Source organism: Chondrus crispus, genomic scaffold, assembly GCF_000350225.1.
Source record: "Chondrus crispus Stackhouse genomic scaffold, scaffold_64, whole genome shotgun sequence".
NCBI lineage: Eukaryota > Rhodophyta > Florideophyceae > Gigartinales > Gigartinaceae > Chondrus > Chondrus crispus.
Genome location: NW_005178593.1, coordinates 1 through 17,049, shown reverse-complemented (window position 1 = coordinate 17,049; position 17,049 = coordinate 1). Strand labels below are relative to the sequence as shown.

The 17,049-nt window shown below is 57.2% G+C and overlaps 5 protein-coding genes; 1 reads left to right on the top strand and 4 right to left on the bottom strand.

The window, feature by feature from the left end:
- Positions 1-1,587: 1,587 nt before the first annotated feature.
- On the bottom strand, positions 1,588-3,423 carry CHC_T00007173001 (hypothetical protein). XM_005710630.1 is given in 4 exon segments: positions 1,588-1,640; positions 1,641-3,079; positions 3,185-3,314; positions 3,315-3,423. The coding sequence occupies 2 exon segments, from the start codon at positions 3,312-3,314 to the stop codon at positions 1,641-1,643; spliced, it is 1,569 nt and encodes a 522-aa protein (XP_005710687.1). The 5' UTR covers positions 3,315-3,423; the 3' UTR covers positions 1,588-1,640.
- A 1,343-nt stretch (positions 3,424-4,766) lies between these two features.
- CHC_T00010348001 (symplekin-like) lies at positions 4,767-8,450 on the bottom strand. The gene has a single exon (XM_005710629.1). It carries the CDS (start codon positions 8,448-8,450, stop codon positions 4,767-4,769), a length of 3,684 nt encoding a protein of 1,227 aa, XP_005710686.1.
- A 2,500-nt stretch (positions 8,451-10,950) lies between these two features.
- On the top strand, positions 10,951-13,532 carry CHC_T00007171001 (hypothetical protein). XM_005710628.1 is given in 2 exon segments: positions 10,951-12,774; positions 12,775-13,532. The coding sequence occupies 1 exon segment, from the start codon at positions 10,951-10,953 to the stop codon at positions 12,772-12,774; it is 1,824 nt and encodes a 607-aa protein (XP_005710685.1). The 3' UTR covers positions 12,775-13,532.
- Positions 13,533-13,589: 57 nt separating this feature from the next.
- On the bottom strand, positions 13,590-15,377 carry CHC_T00007170001 (hypothetical protein). XM_005710627.1 is given in 2 exon segments: positions 13,590-13,889; positions 13,890-15,377. The coding sequence occupies 1 exon segment, from the start codon at positions 15,375-15,377 to the stop codon at positions 13,890-13,892; it is 1,488 nt and encodes a 495-aa protein (XP_005710684.1). The 3' UTR covers positions 13,590-13,889.
- A 918-nt stretch (positions 15,378-16,295) lies between these two features.
- Positions 16,296-16,760, bottom strand: CHC_T00007169001 (hypothetical protein). The gene has a single exon (XM_005710626.1). It carries the CDS (start codon positions 16,758-16,760, stop codon positions 16,296-16,298), a length of 465 nt encoding a protein of 154 aa, XP_005710683.1.
- Positions 16,761-17,049: the final 289 nt, after the last annotated feature.

Here is a 17,049-nt window from a genome sequence, read left to right as displayed (position 1 = left end):
GGCGTTGATGTTGCCCTCGCGCATGGCGGAGCTGTGGATGGTATCATCGAGCGAGGGCCCCGGGGCGGCGCGCGAGGAGGGCGGGGCGACGTAGGGCGTGTCGATGATCTGAGGCTTCTTGCCGAAGAGACCCATGGTGTGTACGGTTTGGTTGGGCGGGACGGGGGAAAATGAGGCAAGAGAAGGGTGAGGGGGCAGGGTGCGGTTAGGGTGGGAGGAGGGGCGTCAAAGCGGATGCGTCGGACGAAGGGGTCAGGTGGAGCCTTTTTACCTTTTTACAATTGGCTCGGCGGCAACGATGCGCAGGTTGTCGATTTGACAAAAGGATGAGTTGGGGTGCTGTCAAGGCGGGCGGTCCAAACGGGGCTCGTGGGGTGTAGGGCGGTCCCTGTGGAGGGCGTTCCGTGCGGTGATTGGGCAATTGAAATCGGCCTGCGTCATGGAAAAGCGCCTCTCGGGGGCCACCATTGGTCCGTTCGGGAGAAGTTGAACAGCAATGTAGCGATTGTGGCGCTTTTTCGAGACATTGCTGGTGCAGAGACGCAAAAGGCCCTTTATGGTGCCATAAAAGCCAAGAGGAGGGCACCATTGGTCCGGCTGCTGGCAGCCTGCTGTCAGCCGGACCAATGGTGCCCTCCTCTTGGCAGTGGCCTTGCTGGCACTCAAACCCTCGACAGCGGCGCTGGCGCCAGACACGTAACCACGGCCCTTCCCTGAAACACCGTCTGTTGTGTTGATATCAACACACTGCGCATGCCGGAGTTTCGATTTTCGACACCCGTGGGGCTTCGACTTTCTCTCTTCGCACCCAGCATGCATGAACGCAATGAACGCACGTGTGCTCTTTTTTTCCTCCCCCGTCTTACATGTCCCACTCTCGCAGCATGTCTGGTCAAAGCTCTAACGCAACCACTTGGATGCTAATTCTTCCCATTCTCTTTGCTAAGCTATAGTATTTCATTTGGACACATGAAAATCTACATTTCTTCATGTTTTTGCCCAGCAGCCACGAACACTGTAGCAACAGCGCGTGGCTCCACACTTTTGCGCCGCTCTACCCAAATTCATTCATGTGTCAAATAGCCATTCCCCAGTGTCGCAAATACGGTGCTTCCTATTCGCAGACTCGTAATTCCAGTCCCTGATGTTGTCAACAACAGTCGTTATGATTCTACTGTAGTAAGTATCATATATGGCTTTGATCTTTTCACTCTCACTTGGTCTGAAACAATGACACAAGAACGATGCTGGGAGCACATTTCGGTCGCAAGACATGAAGAGGACGCACTGCGCGCACATGGCATTGAGAAAAGCAATAGCAAATTGTACGCCTTCTATCGCATCATCTTTACTGCACCTGCGCAATAGCCGCGTAGAGCCATCGCCTCACCTTCAATTACGGAATAAATGTCCTTGTCGCAACCACAATGTAAGACAATCTCATCCCCCTGAGTGCGCTTTCAGTCTCCGCAAACGCGTGCCATGTACTTAATGCCAACAGTGAAGCGCTGAATTCAGCTCTCCTTGCTGCTGGCTACTTGTCCGCTGACTCAGAAAAAGACTACGGAACCACTACGCACCCTTAACAATTATCTCAATCCTCATCCTTTCATAGCTTTACAAACAATACGACACAAAAGTTAAGGCTCAAAGTCTTCATCCTCTTCCTCGGCGAGCGTCTTCGCAAGCTCCTCTTGTTCCTTCAGTCTTTCTCTCCTTTGCTCGGGCGTCTCTTCGTCCTCGCGTTTTTCGGGGAATCGCATCGCCCGCACTGCCTCCTTGTACACGTTGAGGCAGAACTGAATTCGACTGTGGTACGCATTTGTCGGCTCTGTCGTGGAGTACACATCGATCGTTTCATTTGATCGCACGAATCCTTCCTTGTGATCGATCACTGCATCGATCACACCGTCATGGATCGCCTTGGCGACAACACCCTCTGCATCTTCTGCCGAATCTAAATGGAGACGCCGGCAAATTTCCTCAAGGGAAATGCGCGAGTACGATGAGCTCAGCATTCTCAACCCAGTTTTGATCACATTGTGCCTCAACCGAATGATAAGAGAGTACGTATTGTCAGAGACGAACTCGTCATGTGATCCATCCAAAACCTGCTTAAACTTCTGCATGTCTCCACTCCGCACAGCTTGCGTAATACTAAGATACGGACGCAACGCCCTCTGCATCTGACTCTGTCGGAAAATTTCCCTTTCGGGTACCTCTCCAGTCAGCAGTTGCACAATGATCATGAACTTTTGCGCCGAAAGACGGAACCCGAGTGCCGCATTCTGCGGCGCCTTCCGCAATGCTTGCTGCAAATTCCACAGTGCCTCCGAGTACTCTAATTGCATTGCCTTGACACGGCCGTTGTAGTACAAATACCTAGCGAGTTGGTTGTTGCTACGCGTTTCCGGAAACTTAGCACGGGACAACAGCTTGTCGGCCTGGTCGTACAAATTGTACGAGATGTAATTTCTCAGCAACAAGTTGAGCAACACAGCCTGACTGGCCGCGTCATGACGTAAGGTAGCCGTTCGGTAAGCCGCAAGCAACGTTGAGCGGATCGAGGCGATCGAGCCAGATAGTTCAATGGTGCGCGCAAAGTAAAAGTAGGCCCTAGAGTTGATCTCGTCCATGGTGCGGCGATTGAAAACGGAGAGCGATTCGACGAGGGTCCTGCTAGCGCTCACGGCATCCGGGAGCATTTTTTTGTCGAGGAGGACGAGTACCGTAAGTAGGTGCATGTAGGCGGATACTTCCGGCGTGGTGGTCGTGGCCGGCGTGTCGAGGAGGTCGTAGTTTGTGTTGGGAGCAAATTTGCTCTTCCCTTCGTCGCTTGGCGGTTTCTCATCCACGTCCATTTTGGATCCGTTGCTCACATTCGGAGCCGCCGAAAGCGAATTCAAGAGCACTGCCTTATGGTAGTAAGTGTCCGGGACGTAGCATTTGATGGTGCGACTGAGCAGCTGAGGTGAAATTCGCTTCCGGATGTTTCCCGTACTACGGAGGACGCGGGAGAGAAGGCGTAGTTCTTTCGCGTGGATGGCTTTTTCCAGAACACCGATGTTCTTCCGAATATCTGTGACGATAGAGACCGCCAATTGACGTAGCGTAGTGATATGCAGCGGTCAGCTCGTACTGGAATGTCAAATAATAAAGGCGCAGAGACGCACGGATTACGTACCGGTAGAAAGAAGCTCGATGGCGCTTATCTTGAGCGGTTCTTCTTTAAAAGGCTCCGGTTTGGTTTCATCGTTCTTCTGATCCTTGCCCGCAGTGTTGGCGACGTCTTTCATGTCAAGATCTTTCGCCATGGCAGTGTGGGGGGCGGTACACTTGCTCTAGGGAACGAATCTGTGGGGTGAGACGCGTTGAGAGGGGAGCGAAGGTTGTGGATCGCAATTGAGCAGCGGTAGAGTTGTGCTCGATCGTGTGGATGGGTGGCGGCACCGGGATTGCCGATGCGGAAAAGCTTGCCTCCAGCTTGCTGTCGCATTGCGTTGAGCACCCAATCAGTTTTGCCGTAACTATCCTTTAGAAATTGAAAATGACTAAAAACAATTAATCAGCAGTTCGAGTTAATACGTGGCAATTCTTCTCCCATACCGGAACAAGGCACAGGTAGCCTGTGCCTGTCAGGTACAGTACTGTAGTCGGTATTGTATTGTACACGACGCACACGTGTCAATATGAATTAAACGTCCACGAAATAGATCCGCACCACGCGAAAGAAGTGTTCGAGGTTGCGTATACGAAGTACTACTGTACCTTCCAAGTCGGAGCAGGTGAACACAAGACACTCTTTAAAACCCGAAACAGCTACCACGATGTCCATACAAGTACTCCTCTGAATGCAACGCTATCGACTGTGATGTGAATATAAAAACTCGAAAGAGAGGTGATACGAATTCCATCTCTGATAAAATTACTGTGAGGCTCACGAGCAAGCGCTCCGCATACCATCTTAATCAAGACGGCAAGAGGGGACACATCAGTTTCGATCCATGCTGATCTAGGGTGATTATTTCGCAGGGTTAATCACCTCGATGCGTTCATTCCGAGCCATCAATCCGGGATTTCACCGGTATGATCATAAACCAGGATGGCGAGTATCTACAGCCAGTACGAAGGATGATGGAATAATTATCTAATTGGAGTAAGACTAATCGTCCTTCACAAGCGGCGGACTTCCTTCTCTGGACGTTGCTGGACGGGAACTGGCCTTCCCGTCCAGCGAGGATATCAAAGGAACAGCCAATGATTCCTCGCCAGCACGACCTCGGCTCTGTGTTCGGTCATCGACAGTGCTGTTTACTCTGGGATCATGCAGGTTCTGATGCTGACGTTCTGCACTGCATAGATATCTCGGTCCCACGGTCGATCATAGAAGTTCATCACACTCATCAGTATCTGCACGGAGTCTTCAAGCGCTCTCGAACTCCCTTATTAGTCTCAGTTATTGGCGTCAATTTCTTGCGGGGATGCGTAGAAGGGTTGTACTCACACAACGGGCATGGCCCTGAGAGATTGTATAAGCGAAACAACGAATAGCAAAACCACGAGTTGTGTTGGGTTTTGGAAGGACAACAATATGTCCATGGCCACCCAATCGCCTTTTCAGTACATCAGCCGAGGTGCAAGTAACATAATGCTACCATCGATTGACCGCAAGCTGTGTTTCTTATCGCACGACCAGGACACACCGGATCGTGTCTAATATTCATCAAATATGTCAAACTGTGCCACAGAGCCACTCAAATGGCGTATCACGAGTCTTTCGCAGGTTTTTTAATCGCTGCTTGAATTACCTTGCGATGCTTGACGGATGAGACCTTCCTCAGATTCTTCGGATTTGAAAAGAGACCCTTGAATGTCGTCAGCAAGTCTTCCTGCCTGCGCAGCGCCTCAGCCAGCTGAGGTGCGGGGAGACTCAGTAGAAGTTTGAAGAATGACTTGTCCTTCACCTGCGCGCAGTATATTAAAAACCCTTCCCAAAGGAGTTCGTTTTTCCAGACGTGCTTTTCGATGAGACGCTTCAGAACTGTTCCAGTCAAATATTTTTCGAGTTCGGAGTAATATATTCTTGCCAAGTTAACCGTTCGCATGAGCAAGTCTGGGATCACCGTCTTTTCAATGAGTTGCTGGATTGCTTGCGCTATAACGTCCTGCTTGTAAATGCTCTTCAGTTCGAAACAAGCCCGAATGGCACTGATGACCGCTAGATTGGGCTCAATGTTGTGCAGTTCAAACAGAAGCTCTGAGGGCGAGAGGGCAGGCGGCCTTGAACCCATAACAATTCCAATGATTTCTTTAAACCCAGCAGTCGTCTTCGATGTATCAATTGTATGGTCGATTCTCTCCGTTCCAGATCCGTTTTCTGCAACTTCTGACGTACTGAACACCGAGCTGACAATCGCAGCCAAATATTTGAGCAAAGAATCCTTACGCAATCCTGGAAGAACTGCAATAACAAATGCCGTGTTGCCGCTAAGATCATACCTTGTACGAGCGGCATCAACGATTTCTTCGGTTGGCCGTCCGAACTTTTTGAGAAGAGCCCTAAGGACTTCCAGGGCCAAGACTTCGAGCCCATCTGTTCCATAGCTGTCCCCATCCGCTGCTGGCTGAACTGGCAATAGCTTGCCAGCAATGAGCTGAATAACTGGAACGGCTGCCATGCCAAGGTGACCTGCGAGATCCTTGGCCCGCTGCAGCAGAGTCTGCCTGGCTGCAGATTGCATAGAGATGTATGATGCAGCGATTTCGCGCAGCAATTCATGCTTTTGCCCACAAAGCGCCGTTAAGAGCAACGAGGCTCGTTCCACATTGCTAAATTCGTCGGCTGTCGGCTTCTCAGAGAGCCTCCCAATGGCTGTGTTGAGGGAATCCACTGCGTGCTTTTCGATTGCCTCGGGCACCTCACCAACGCATTCTGCAAAAATTTTGTTCGCCACCAACCGAATTGAGGGACCCCGCAGCACCTCGTCCTCATGATTTGTGAAGCCCAAAAGAAGGGAAAGGCATTTAGCCCTGTCATCTCCTGGTCTCTGTAAAACAATGTCTCGAAGAGTGTGAAGTCCAATTTTGATTTTCGAGGGATCATAGCAGAACTTTTTGAGTGTGTCAAATACAGATTGAGGTAGCATCGGGGCCTCGCAAATCATTTGCGAGTAAGAATCACCAACAAATGGCTGCTTGTCAGCCAAAAGCTCCAACAAGCGGTGAAAGATACGACCATATCCTTCATTGACAGAAAGAGGAACCAGAACGTCGGCTACTAACTCTTCACTGCTTGTGTCGTTCGCCATTTTTTGGTCCGTTTCGACTGCAGTGTTACTATCACCTCTAGCAACCTTGTCATCCTTCACTTCGTTTTCTGCTTTTGCAGTCGGCTTTGTTTCCGGAGCTTCTTCTTTGTCCTGAACGGCTGAGGCGACTTCTGCAGTAGCACAAGAATCCGTTACAAGCTCCGACTTGACGATAACTTCGGCAACTGGCTGCGTTTTTAGGGCCACAGTGGCAGTGGTGTCGTCGCTGCCCTTTTCAGCTCTATTTGTACCTTCTTCCTCTGCCTCCGTTTTCAGGAGCGGTATATCAGAGCGGATATCGTGCGATATCTTCGTCAGTTCTGCTTCACAAGCAAGCTTGAAGAGCCATGCCTGTGCTAGAGGCATATTGTGCTCGACGGTAGCAGCAATAAAAGCGCAAACTTCTTCACAAAATTGTCGTGCAGTCGTGCCTTGGTCTTGTTGGCTAAGTCTGGTCAGTAGCCGCGCTAGAAGTTGTATTCGCATGGGTCCTGCTCCGCTTGCAATCGCCTGAGGTTCCTTCTTGAGTATTCTCCGACAACAAACTGTGACCAGCTTCTCAACGGTGGTAGAAGTAAGCTTGACTGGACCTACGGCAGGGGCGACCTTCCGTACGACGGCGACCTTCTTCTTAGGGGGCGGCGGAATCGCTTCGTGCATGGGGCGGTCCGGGTCCTTTGCTCCGAATCTAGACTTTCGAGGCCTCTTCATTGCAGGTTCCTCTGCTCCTGTCTGCTCGACTTTAGCGCGACTCTTTTGGAGCGGGCGTTTCGCGCCTGGTACAGTTTCCGCTGGTGGGATGTGGTGCAATAGTGCCGAGATAATAAAGTTTACCACTTCATGGGGTGGCTTACTCTGAATAATAGCCTGTGCCACAGCGTACGCCTCCTTCGGTGGGAGCCGTGGCCACGGCGGTCCCATACTCGTGGGCTCCCTTCCGCGCCTCATGGAAGGTGCCGGTTGCATGTGAGCCGCAGCAGCACCAGCTGCTGCGCGACGCTTATCTGCTTCGACAGCCGCTTCCCTCTCCGCACGTTCGCGCGCCGATATCGCGGCGAGCTTAGATGCTCTCTCCTTCCGTTGCATTTCTTCCTCGCGCTCCAGCGCTTCCAAATCGGCGCTCGCTTGCATGATATCGGCGCCTGCCCTGCCAGACCTCGTGTGCGGGTAGGGGCGCAACGCGAGCAAATTGAAGCGCAATACATGAATGATGCTGTGACGTTGGCTCGGTGTGAGCTGCAAAATGCCCTGCGGGGTCGTGGGACGCCTGCTGCCGCTAGTAATGGCTGCAACGGCGTTGAGAAACGGTGGGAGCGTAAACTCAAGAATTTTCCTTCGCCTACGCACAAGATTACTCAGCACTGAAATGGCGGTCATCAATGACATGGGTGGCAGTCCGCGCACGCTTTCCCTTCCATCTGGCCTCGCGGTGACCACACTCCCCTCCAGGCTGTGATGCAGCAGCTGGGCAATAGCCTTTACGCAACGAATCCCTTCCTCCTCCAAGGCTCGTGGCTCCAACAACGGACAGTCGGATCCCTTTTTGACCAAATAGTCGAGGGTAAAATGGTCGGGCGATCCCGCGCTGCCCGAAAACGTGAAGGCCAAGACGACGGTCTCCGCAAACTTGACACAGGCCTTCCTCAATCCTTCATCTTTCGCCGCGATCAAGGAAAGAGCCTTTTGCTGCATCTGGAGCCAGACGGCCACGTTGGCCTGGGAAAAGCGGCCGTCCCCGTCCCCGACGCCGCTGGCCACGACAAAGCCGATGACTTTCCGAAACAACCGAGTAAGCGATTTGACGGCTCTAGCGGCGACGATGAAGTTGTCATCATGCAGGGCGCGAGCCAAAAATGGGGTGGCAGCCTGCGCGAAGCTGGGCATGTCGCGGGCTACAAGGTCCTCGACGGCGGCGGGCAGCACGGCACGGAGCGGGTGGGCGCGCTCTGAGGCAGCATGCTCGCAGAGAGCGGTGAAATGCGGGAGGATTTGCGCTGACGGGGCGCGGGCGCGGTGCGCATCGAGGAGGGCAGCGCGGGCGGCGTCGAGGGCCTCGACTCGGGTCAGCGTGTCGACGTGGATGTCGCGAGCATCCTGAAGGTAAGCATGCGCGCGCTGAAGGCAAAGGTCAGCGGAGGACATGGTGCGGCTGCAAGTGGGGGCGGCTGACGTCGATCGCAGACATTGACGATGGAGGGAGGTGGGGGAGGGTGAGGTTGTTGATGGTGATGTTTGGGGTGTACGAGCGGGCGCGGAAGAGAGGAGACATGATCTAGCTAGGATCGCTACTGGGCTGTGGAGACAAAGGGCGGCTTGCACGTTTGGAACACGTGTTCAACGTTTCGTTTTGATCCCACCAGATCGCAGGTGTACAACTGGACCACGTGGACACATGTACTTCCCGGCCGTTTTGTACTCGTTACTGTTGTTTTCTCCTACGACCGCCTTCAACTTCGACCGCCTTTTAAAGTTCAACGTTCCCCATCCACCCCCACCATGTCCCCGACGTACATCCTGCTCTTCGTAACAGCTTTCCTTCTGCTTACCCCTCGCAGGCGTGCCGAAACATCGTGCGCCGCCACTAACACAGAAGATCGCGTCCTCTGCGCCGCCTCGCAAGCGCAAGACCTGTCCACTGCGCAAGTCCTTGCCGAAGATGCCACGGCCGACCTCCCGGCCGCACCGCCCTCGGCGGACACAGCCCAAGACGTGTGGAAAAACGCCTACAAGCAGTGGGTGAACCGCCCCTCCGCCGCTAGCGCCCTGGGGTCTAGCGTCAACAAAGCCCTCCGCGCGGCTCGCACGCACCTCGGCGTGGCCGCCGCGCCCGCGAGCGACGAGCGCGAGAGCGTGCTAGACTTCGCATCAGAGGACGATGAGCTGGCGGTCGTGACGCGCGCCGCCAAGACGCTGGCCACTGGCGCCCGCGGCGACGCCGTGCGCGACGCCGTGGCGACGATCGAGGCGCTGTGCGGGTCGGGCGACAACGGGCGGCAGGTGGCCGCGGCGGGCGGGGTGGGGCATCTGCTGCGGCTCGCGGCGACGGCGGAGGAGGACGTGGCGGTGCTGGCGGTAAAGGCGGTGGCGACGTGCGCGCAGAACAACCCGCCCGTGATGGAGCGGGCCGTGGCGGCCGGCGGAGTGACCAAGCTGCTGGAGAAGGCTGGGAGGGGGGTGGTAGGCATGCGGGCCGCCGCGCTGCGCGCGCTGGTGGCCGTGGCGCAGAACGCGGAGGCGCAGCGCGAGCTCGAGGAGAAGCGGGCGGAGGTCGCGCGCGTGCTGGGGGAGGCGGTGGTGATGCGGGAAGGGAGAGAAGAGAGGCGATGCGTGGTGAGGGGGTTCGCGCTCGCAGAGGCGGTGCTCAGGGCCGGGGGGTGGAGGGAGGTGATGGCAGAGGTGGGGGGCGTGGCGAAGGGGTGCGTTGAGGATGAGGATGAGGACGTGGACGTAAGGGAGGCGGCGGCGCAGGTGCTTGCGTTGTTAAAGTGATAGTGTACAAAATAGACAATGAAGATATTTATTAGCGCCACGCGAAGGACGCTGCGGGAGGCTCGTATGGTTGGCGACGTGAGGATTCATGAGTCGGAAATCTCCGTTGCGTCGATATCGATGGTGGCGGTGGAGGGATCCTTGACCGAAAAGTCGCCCTTCTCCCCTTGCACGGTGTTGCCACACGTGGTGCACTGAAACGGCTGGTTGCGCAGCCCTGTAACCTGGGCGCCGCAGTTGGGGCACGTGCCCTGCACCAGCTGCCTGTTGACCCACCACCGGAAGCCGAGGATGGCGACGACGGGCACGATGCTGACCACGGCGAACAGGATAAGGAATGAGTCGAACAGGACGCCGATGCGCCCCGTGATGACGAGCCAGATGAGGCCCGCCCACAGCACGATCTGGCCGGTCGGCGACTGCAGGAAGCGCCCCACGGACAGCACCGCGTCCGCCGCCTGCCCCTTCATCTTGTCGTTGGGGTTGTTCGGCAGCGCCATGCGTGGCGCGCACGGGCGCCGCCGCTTCGGCGTGGCCGGCGGCGCGCACGGCGGCCGCGCGCGGTGGCGGCGAGGCGCGCGCGGCGGCGGGGCGGCGGTGGGGAGCGCGGAGTGGGGCAGCAAGGGGGTGCGCGGGAGGGCGAGCGGAGCGCAAAACGCGCACGCCCGTCGGACGGGATTCATGGTGGCGGACAGGGAGCGGGACGGATGCGAAGGGGCACACGGGGATATGTGCGGCAACGGGGGCGGGGAATTGTGCAGAGGGATTGCAGCGAGATTATGCGGGTGGGTGTACGGCAGGGCGTTTCGGCTCGGGGAAAACCCTGCGCCCCTGCGCGCTTGAGGTGGCGTCGCCGCTTGTTTATTGGCTCAGGCGTTGGAACCTTGTCCACAGGTCATAAGTCAAATGGTTGCCGTACGCACGTGGCCACGTGCGCGTGTGGAGCGCTTGCGGCCCATCAATTACCCTTTTCCATCAATTTCTTTGATGCGTTTCTAATTTTCGTACTGTTCTGTTGAGACCGAGGTACGGAAAACTGGTACGCCACCGCCGACGGCTTCATCGACACGTTTCACCTTTCCCCTCCATTCCCATTCCCATCCCTGTCGCACACCACTTGTCTCGTTCACGCATCCACGACCTCGTTTGCACCATGTCGCAGCCGCTCTTCTTCGAGGACCGACTTGGTTCGCGCTCGGGCACCGACAGCGAACCTGGCCCTGGACATGTTGCTCAGGCATCGAGTCTGCCGGACCCCGTGCAAGCTAAAAACATCAAGGCCGATGCCGCGCCTGGGGATTCGCATCTGAATGCCGACAAGCGAAAGAGACGTGCTGCGCGTACCCGCCGCGAAAAAGCTCGTCAACAGGCCCCCCAGGATGGTACCAAACCGGATGGTACCAAACCGGATGGTACCAAACCGGATGAGGACATCGCAGCCAAACCTGCCGACACACATCCACACCAACACGAGAACGAAGCAGGCTCCGATTCAGACTGTCCGTCCGAGCGCGAAAACCGCTATGACGAAGCACAGGACGCCCCCATCCAAGTCTTCGGTGCCGCCCGATCCAACGTGCCGCCGCCAACCAGCGGCAGAAGGAAAGCGGTCTGGGTTGACGACGACGACGATGACCTGCCGCAGGTCGATCTGCATACGGTCAAGCGACGTAGGAAGCTGCGCACGGCCGTTGGCGAAACACACGTCTCAGCCGTCGAGTACGAGCGCCGCGTCAGGGGGATGTATCAGGAGGCCATCACACCCGCGCCGGGTGGAGTCGCCGCCTCCAAGGGGAGCTGGGCGACTTTGCCGTCGGAAAGGAAGAAGGAGGGCTCGTTAGTGCTTGATAGCGAAGAAGAAGAGGAAATCCCGTCCACTGACGTCAACGCATTGCTTAGGACAACTACTCGCCTGCTCAAGAGCCGCAGACGAGCGGCGGGCGCGGGAATCGTCGATCAGGTCGCCGCTCCGCTACGGCCTGGCGTGCTCAATTTGCGCCGCGTCACCAATGCAAATCAGGAGGACCCGAACAAGGCGGAGGCGAGGAGCGTTGAGTTTCATCCGAGCGGACGCCTGCTGCTCACAGCAGGCCTCGACAAGACGTTGCGTATATTCCAAGTCGACGGCGTCAAGAACCCCAAAGTGCAGGGCTTGCACTTGACTAATTTTCCAATACACACCGCCAAGTTTACGGGAGGAGGGTCTCAGGTCATCATGGCTGGCCGTCGCCGCTTCTTTCATCAGCTTGATATGGATACCGGTCGTATCATGACCATGCATTCGCTGTCGTCGCATCCAGAGCGGGCGTGGGAAAGGTTTGAGGTGTCGCCGGACGGGAGCAAGCTGGCGTTCTTGGGTCAGCAGGGGAAGATTGTGCTTTTGTCGAACAAGTCCAAGCGCGAAATTGGGCAGCTGCGCCTCAATTCACGTGTGGCTTGTGTGGCGTTTGCCGCGGAAGGGGCGAATGAGAATCATATTTACGCGGCCTCACGGGATGGGACGGTGTATCTGTGGGACATCCGGCGCATGGACTGCATCGATCGACACAAGGATGAAGGCGCGATTCACAGCACCTGTCTCGCTACTTCCAGCGCTCACTACGCGTTAGGGTCGGATTCTGGCGTTGTGAATGTATATTCATCGTCAGCGATGAGGACGTCTAGTGACAGCCTGCCTGTGTTTGGGTTGCGGACGGAGAAGCCCAGAAAGAGCTTTCTGAATCTGACTACGACGATTGACAGGGCGACTTTCAATTGCGATGGCAAGCTACTTGCCTTCAGCTCCCACGACAAGAAGAACGCGGTCAAGATCGTCCACATTCCAACAATGACAGTGTATGCCAACTGGCCGACGGCTAGGGCCAACGTGCGCAGAGCATGCAGTCTTAGATTCAGCCCGCAAGGGGGGTATTTCGCCATCGGCAACGACAAAGGGGATGTACAGTTGATGAGGTTGCCTTCGTATCCTGCAGCTTAGTCAAAGGCTGAGGCATTGTAAATAATATATAGTTTATGCTGAGAAGAGGCGGAAAACAAACAGGCTCAGTTTAACAAGGGGGCTATGATCGGGGTCGTCCGCTCAAGCATGCCCTGGCCTCTTGTCAGCATCTGATCGATATCTCCTCGAATTACGGTTCCAATGCCGCCGTAAAACATCCGAGCGGGGACATCAGCTAGCGACCCCGTGACGCGCTTCACCTCGTGACCGCCAAACCGCTTGAGGTATCGAAGTAGGCGGCGGTGTTGATCCGGTGCGTCATTAATCGCCAACCCGTACACGCCCTTGGCACCGTTCTGCTGCCCAAACGCGAGCGCGGCGATAAACAGCATCATGCCGGGGGACACATCCAGCAGCCCACCACGCCGTGCACGCGGCGCAGCTTTGTACGCCTCGATGTGCAGGCGGCTGTTGGGAAGCACGGCGCCTGTAATAGACCCGGCATAGGCGGGCTCGGCATCCTTGCGGTATAGACTCATGTTCAAAAGCGGCCCCAGGCTGTCGTCTTTCAAATGGAAACCGCGACGGGCTGCCGCCGCTGTCACTGATGACACGGTTGCGTGGCCCATAACGATCCGGGACTTGGATGAAGGGCAGACACGTTGTGCCGCGGAAGTGCGTCGAGCATGTGTTACTGAGAGGGGAACGGGGCGGGAAAAGGCAGGAGTGAGGTCGCTTCCTGGTTGCATGGCTTTGATAAAAATGACGCAGCGGAGTGGTCTGCTTGCGTGTTCGGATTGTTACGACAAGTCGACGGGGGCGGACGATGAGTGTGGTGGCCCGTGCAGGTGGGATGCAGTCGACGAGAGTTTGTGAAACTACGCCTAGTTTGTCGTGCGTCAGTGACTATGGGAGCCTGTTTGATCTCAACAAGAGATAAAAACTGAAAATGGAAAAAAATACGGATTAGAATAAAACGTCGCCCAAAAGGCTATCAGCGGAACCAAACATGTTAGCAAAGTTATGGGATGACGTTTAAGCGGAGAGCTTGAGTTTGGTAGCAGCAGAAAAAAAGCCGCGCCGTATCCCTCGAGGCTGCGCCTGGCAGAGTTGGCATTATGCGCGTAGCGAGCAGAGATGTTGCGCGCATCTTCTCACGTCTCCGCGAGCAGCTTCTTCGACAGAGGGCAGTCTCTGAGCGCAAACGCGCAATCATCCCCCGATACATTGACGATGATTCGGCTCTGCTTAAACACCGCTGCCTTGTCGACCAGGACGATACGCTGACTCGCGAGTCGAAAGCACGCCTCCTCCAGCTCACGCACCGACGGGATGTCCTCGTCGCCTAGTTGTTTGGCATGCCGACGCGCGCTCGTGAGCGCGCGCGACGTCACAGAAGACATGGAGCTTGTGACGTCTACCGCAAATGAACCAAGGTTGCGGGCCAACACCACCGCACTTAGGAGGAAAAGTTTCTCAAAATCGGAGAGTTGTCCCAATGTCGCTAGCCTTGACCGACCCGAGATGTCCTGGATCGCAGCGTGCACGTGTGTGGCCGTGACTGTGTTCTCCCCCTGCTTGCCTTCCCTCGTCGCCACTTCCCCTGCTCGCCGTAAGATTTCCAATGCCCGCCGCACATCCCCGGATACTGCCCCCACTTTTGTCGCGCATAGGTTCAACGCTCCGCTCTTGTATGTCACGTCCTTGATATTCTCCAGTTTCAGCTGCAGAATAACCTTGAGCTGATCGCTTGTGTATGGAGGGTAGGTCACCCGATTAACTCCCAGTCTCGACCCTAGACGGGGAAGCATCCGCTCGGGAAGGTCCAAAGTGTTGGAGATCCCAATCACCGCCATCCGCGCATTCTTTCGTGTCGGCCATTCCAACACATCGTACAAAATTTTCTGCTTGCGAGAGACGAGTACGTCCATCTCGTCCAGGATCAGCAACACGCACTTGCCCCTTTCCCTCGCGGTCGGTCTATCCACCCGCCCCGTGGACCGCTTTTCTGTACCCACCGATGCGTCGGAGAATCTCTTCTCAAGCATCTGCGCCGCGTGCAACGGCGAGTACCCCTCCGAGCCCGTGATAGCTTTGTACAGCTCGCAATAAACCAAGTTGGGGTCTGACAAGCTCATCGCGTTGATCTCCAGGGCCTCAAACGGCGGGGCTTCTCCCGCTGCCCGTTGGCGCGACAAGTCGCGAATGATTTCCCGCACCGTCGCCGTCTTCCCTGTCCCCGGCACGCCGCATATGTACAGGCATCGCGAACCGCCGTGAATCCCTTCCGCGCTCTCTCTGATCGCGTCTTCGATGAACTTGCGCACATGCTCCTTCTCCTTGTCCCGACACGGCAACATGTCCGGTGCGCCAACATCAGACGGCAGGGCAAACTGGGACGCCCTCGCCAGCTTACCGCCATCCGCTCTCGCCAGTTTCCTCGGTTTTCGTCGCGTGCCTCGCCCTCGCTTCGAGCCCGGCCGTTTCCCGTCCCACTCCTCTTCTTGCTCATCGTCATCTGCAAAGTCCGACTCTTCGTCGCCCACCGAGGCCGAGACATCCGACTCTTCCCCCCCAGGGAAGTCCTCCCTCTTCCTGCGGTAGCTCAGCTGCTCCGAAGGATGGGCATCCTTGTCCTCCATGCTCGATGTGACAAACGCTTGACTGATCGGGTCGTAAAACTTGCGACAGTAGTAGCGCACAGCGGCGGAGGTGTAGTTGTCACAAAAAGTGCTCTGCGTATCGCTCATATCGTCGGGGGCCTCCTCCTCCTCCTCCTCCTCCTCCGCAACGGCCTGGGGCGCGGCGCCCTTCCGGTGGTCCTTCCCCCCACGCGCTCCCCCCTGCGGGTCCTCCCCCGCATCGGGCTCCCGCGCGCGCAGCATCGCCGAGAGCCACTCATGGTACGACGTAACGGCGCACCTCCCCGCGACGACATCGACCTCGACGTCATCGAAGTGCTCCGTCTCAAACAGCTCGTCCTCGCCAAACGTCTCGGCGGGGCACTCGGCGAGGTCCTCTGCGCGGTAGTACCACCTGACGCGTGCGTAGTGGGTCGGGGCGGGGCCCGGCTTGGCGGGGCGCCAGAAGTGGGCGACCTCGCCGACGCTCGGGCGCTGCGAGTTGTCGCGCGGGCGCAGCAGCACAAAGTCGCCGGCGCGCACGGTGAACACGCGGGGCTCGGGGGCTACGCGCTCGCCGTTCTCTAACGGCAAGCTGGTCGTGCGGGCGATTTCGCAGGCCGCAAAGCGCGGCGGGGCGCGCGGGTCGGGGCGCGAGTCGTCGGCGGGAGGCGGCGAGGGCAGGGGGTCGCGCAGGAGGCACTCGGCGACCTCCGTGAAGGGGAGCAGGAAAAGCGGCGGGGCATCGCCGTTGGCGGGGGTGGGCATCGCGGAACGGGTGCCTGCGGGCGCGGTGCGGAGGCCGTCGGGGCGAGCGGAGGACGGGCGCGCGTAGGGGGTGGATCGGAGAAAGATGGGGAGAGGGGCGTATGATGATGAAAAGGGAGGGAATTTTTTTTATAGAAACAGATAATGACCCACGGTTGTGGTGATGAATGATTAGAACCAAAAGTTTACCGAGATGGATGCCGTGATGGACTGGACCCAATGCCAGTGGGCGGGCGGGATGTAAAGCGCGTCGCCCGGGCGGAGGTGGAGGACCTGGGCGTGGACGTTGCGAAAGAGCGGAAATGCGTGGAGATCGGGTGCGTCGACACGCACGGGGGAGACGTTGGGCCTCTCCTCGCGCGGGTACAAGCACTTGGAAAAGTGGGGTGCGACGAGGACGACGCGCTTCTCGCCGACGATCTGGACAAGCAAGTTATCAGCGGAGTCGAAGTGGAGGTTGGAGCCGCTGCCAGCGGTGCCCATCCAGACATTGGTCAAGTCAGCGCGGCTCTTCCCCGCGACGCGGATATACTCGGGCTGCCTTACGTCGTCCTCGAGCGCGGGGACGTAGTCAAACAGCGGGTGCTGGGCCATATACAGCCTGCGTCCCGCGGCCTCCGCCGGCGGGCGGAGCATCTCCCCGAGCAGCTCCGCGACGTCGCAAAAGCGCTCGCGCATGTCTGCGTCGCGGCCGTCCGTGCACTCAACGGGGACGGTCCTCGCGCCGCACAACCGCGCGAGGTATGCCGGATTCGGCCACGCCTGCGTAGCGCGCCACCCTGCGGCGCACGCGCGGATGACGAGCGGCCTATCCGCGTCGAAGAAAGCGCGAAACGCGTGCAGCGGCAAGCGATCCGCGGGCACCTCCTCCGCGGCGGGCGCTTGCTTCTCGAGCCAGTCCGGCAGCGGCTCCGCGCTTACGCGC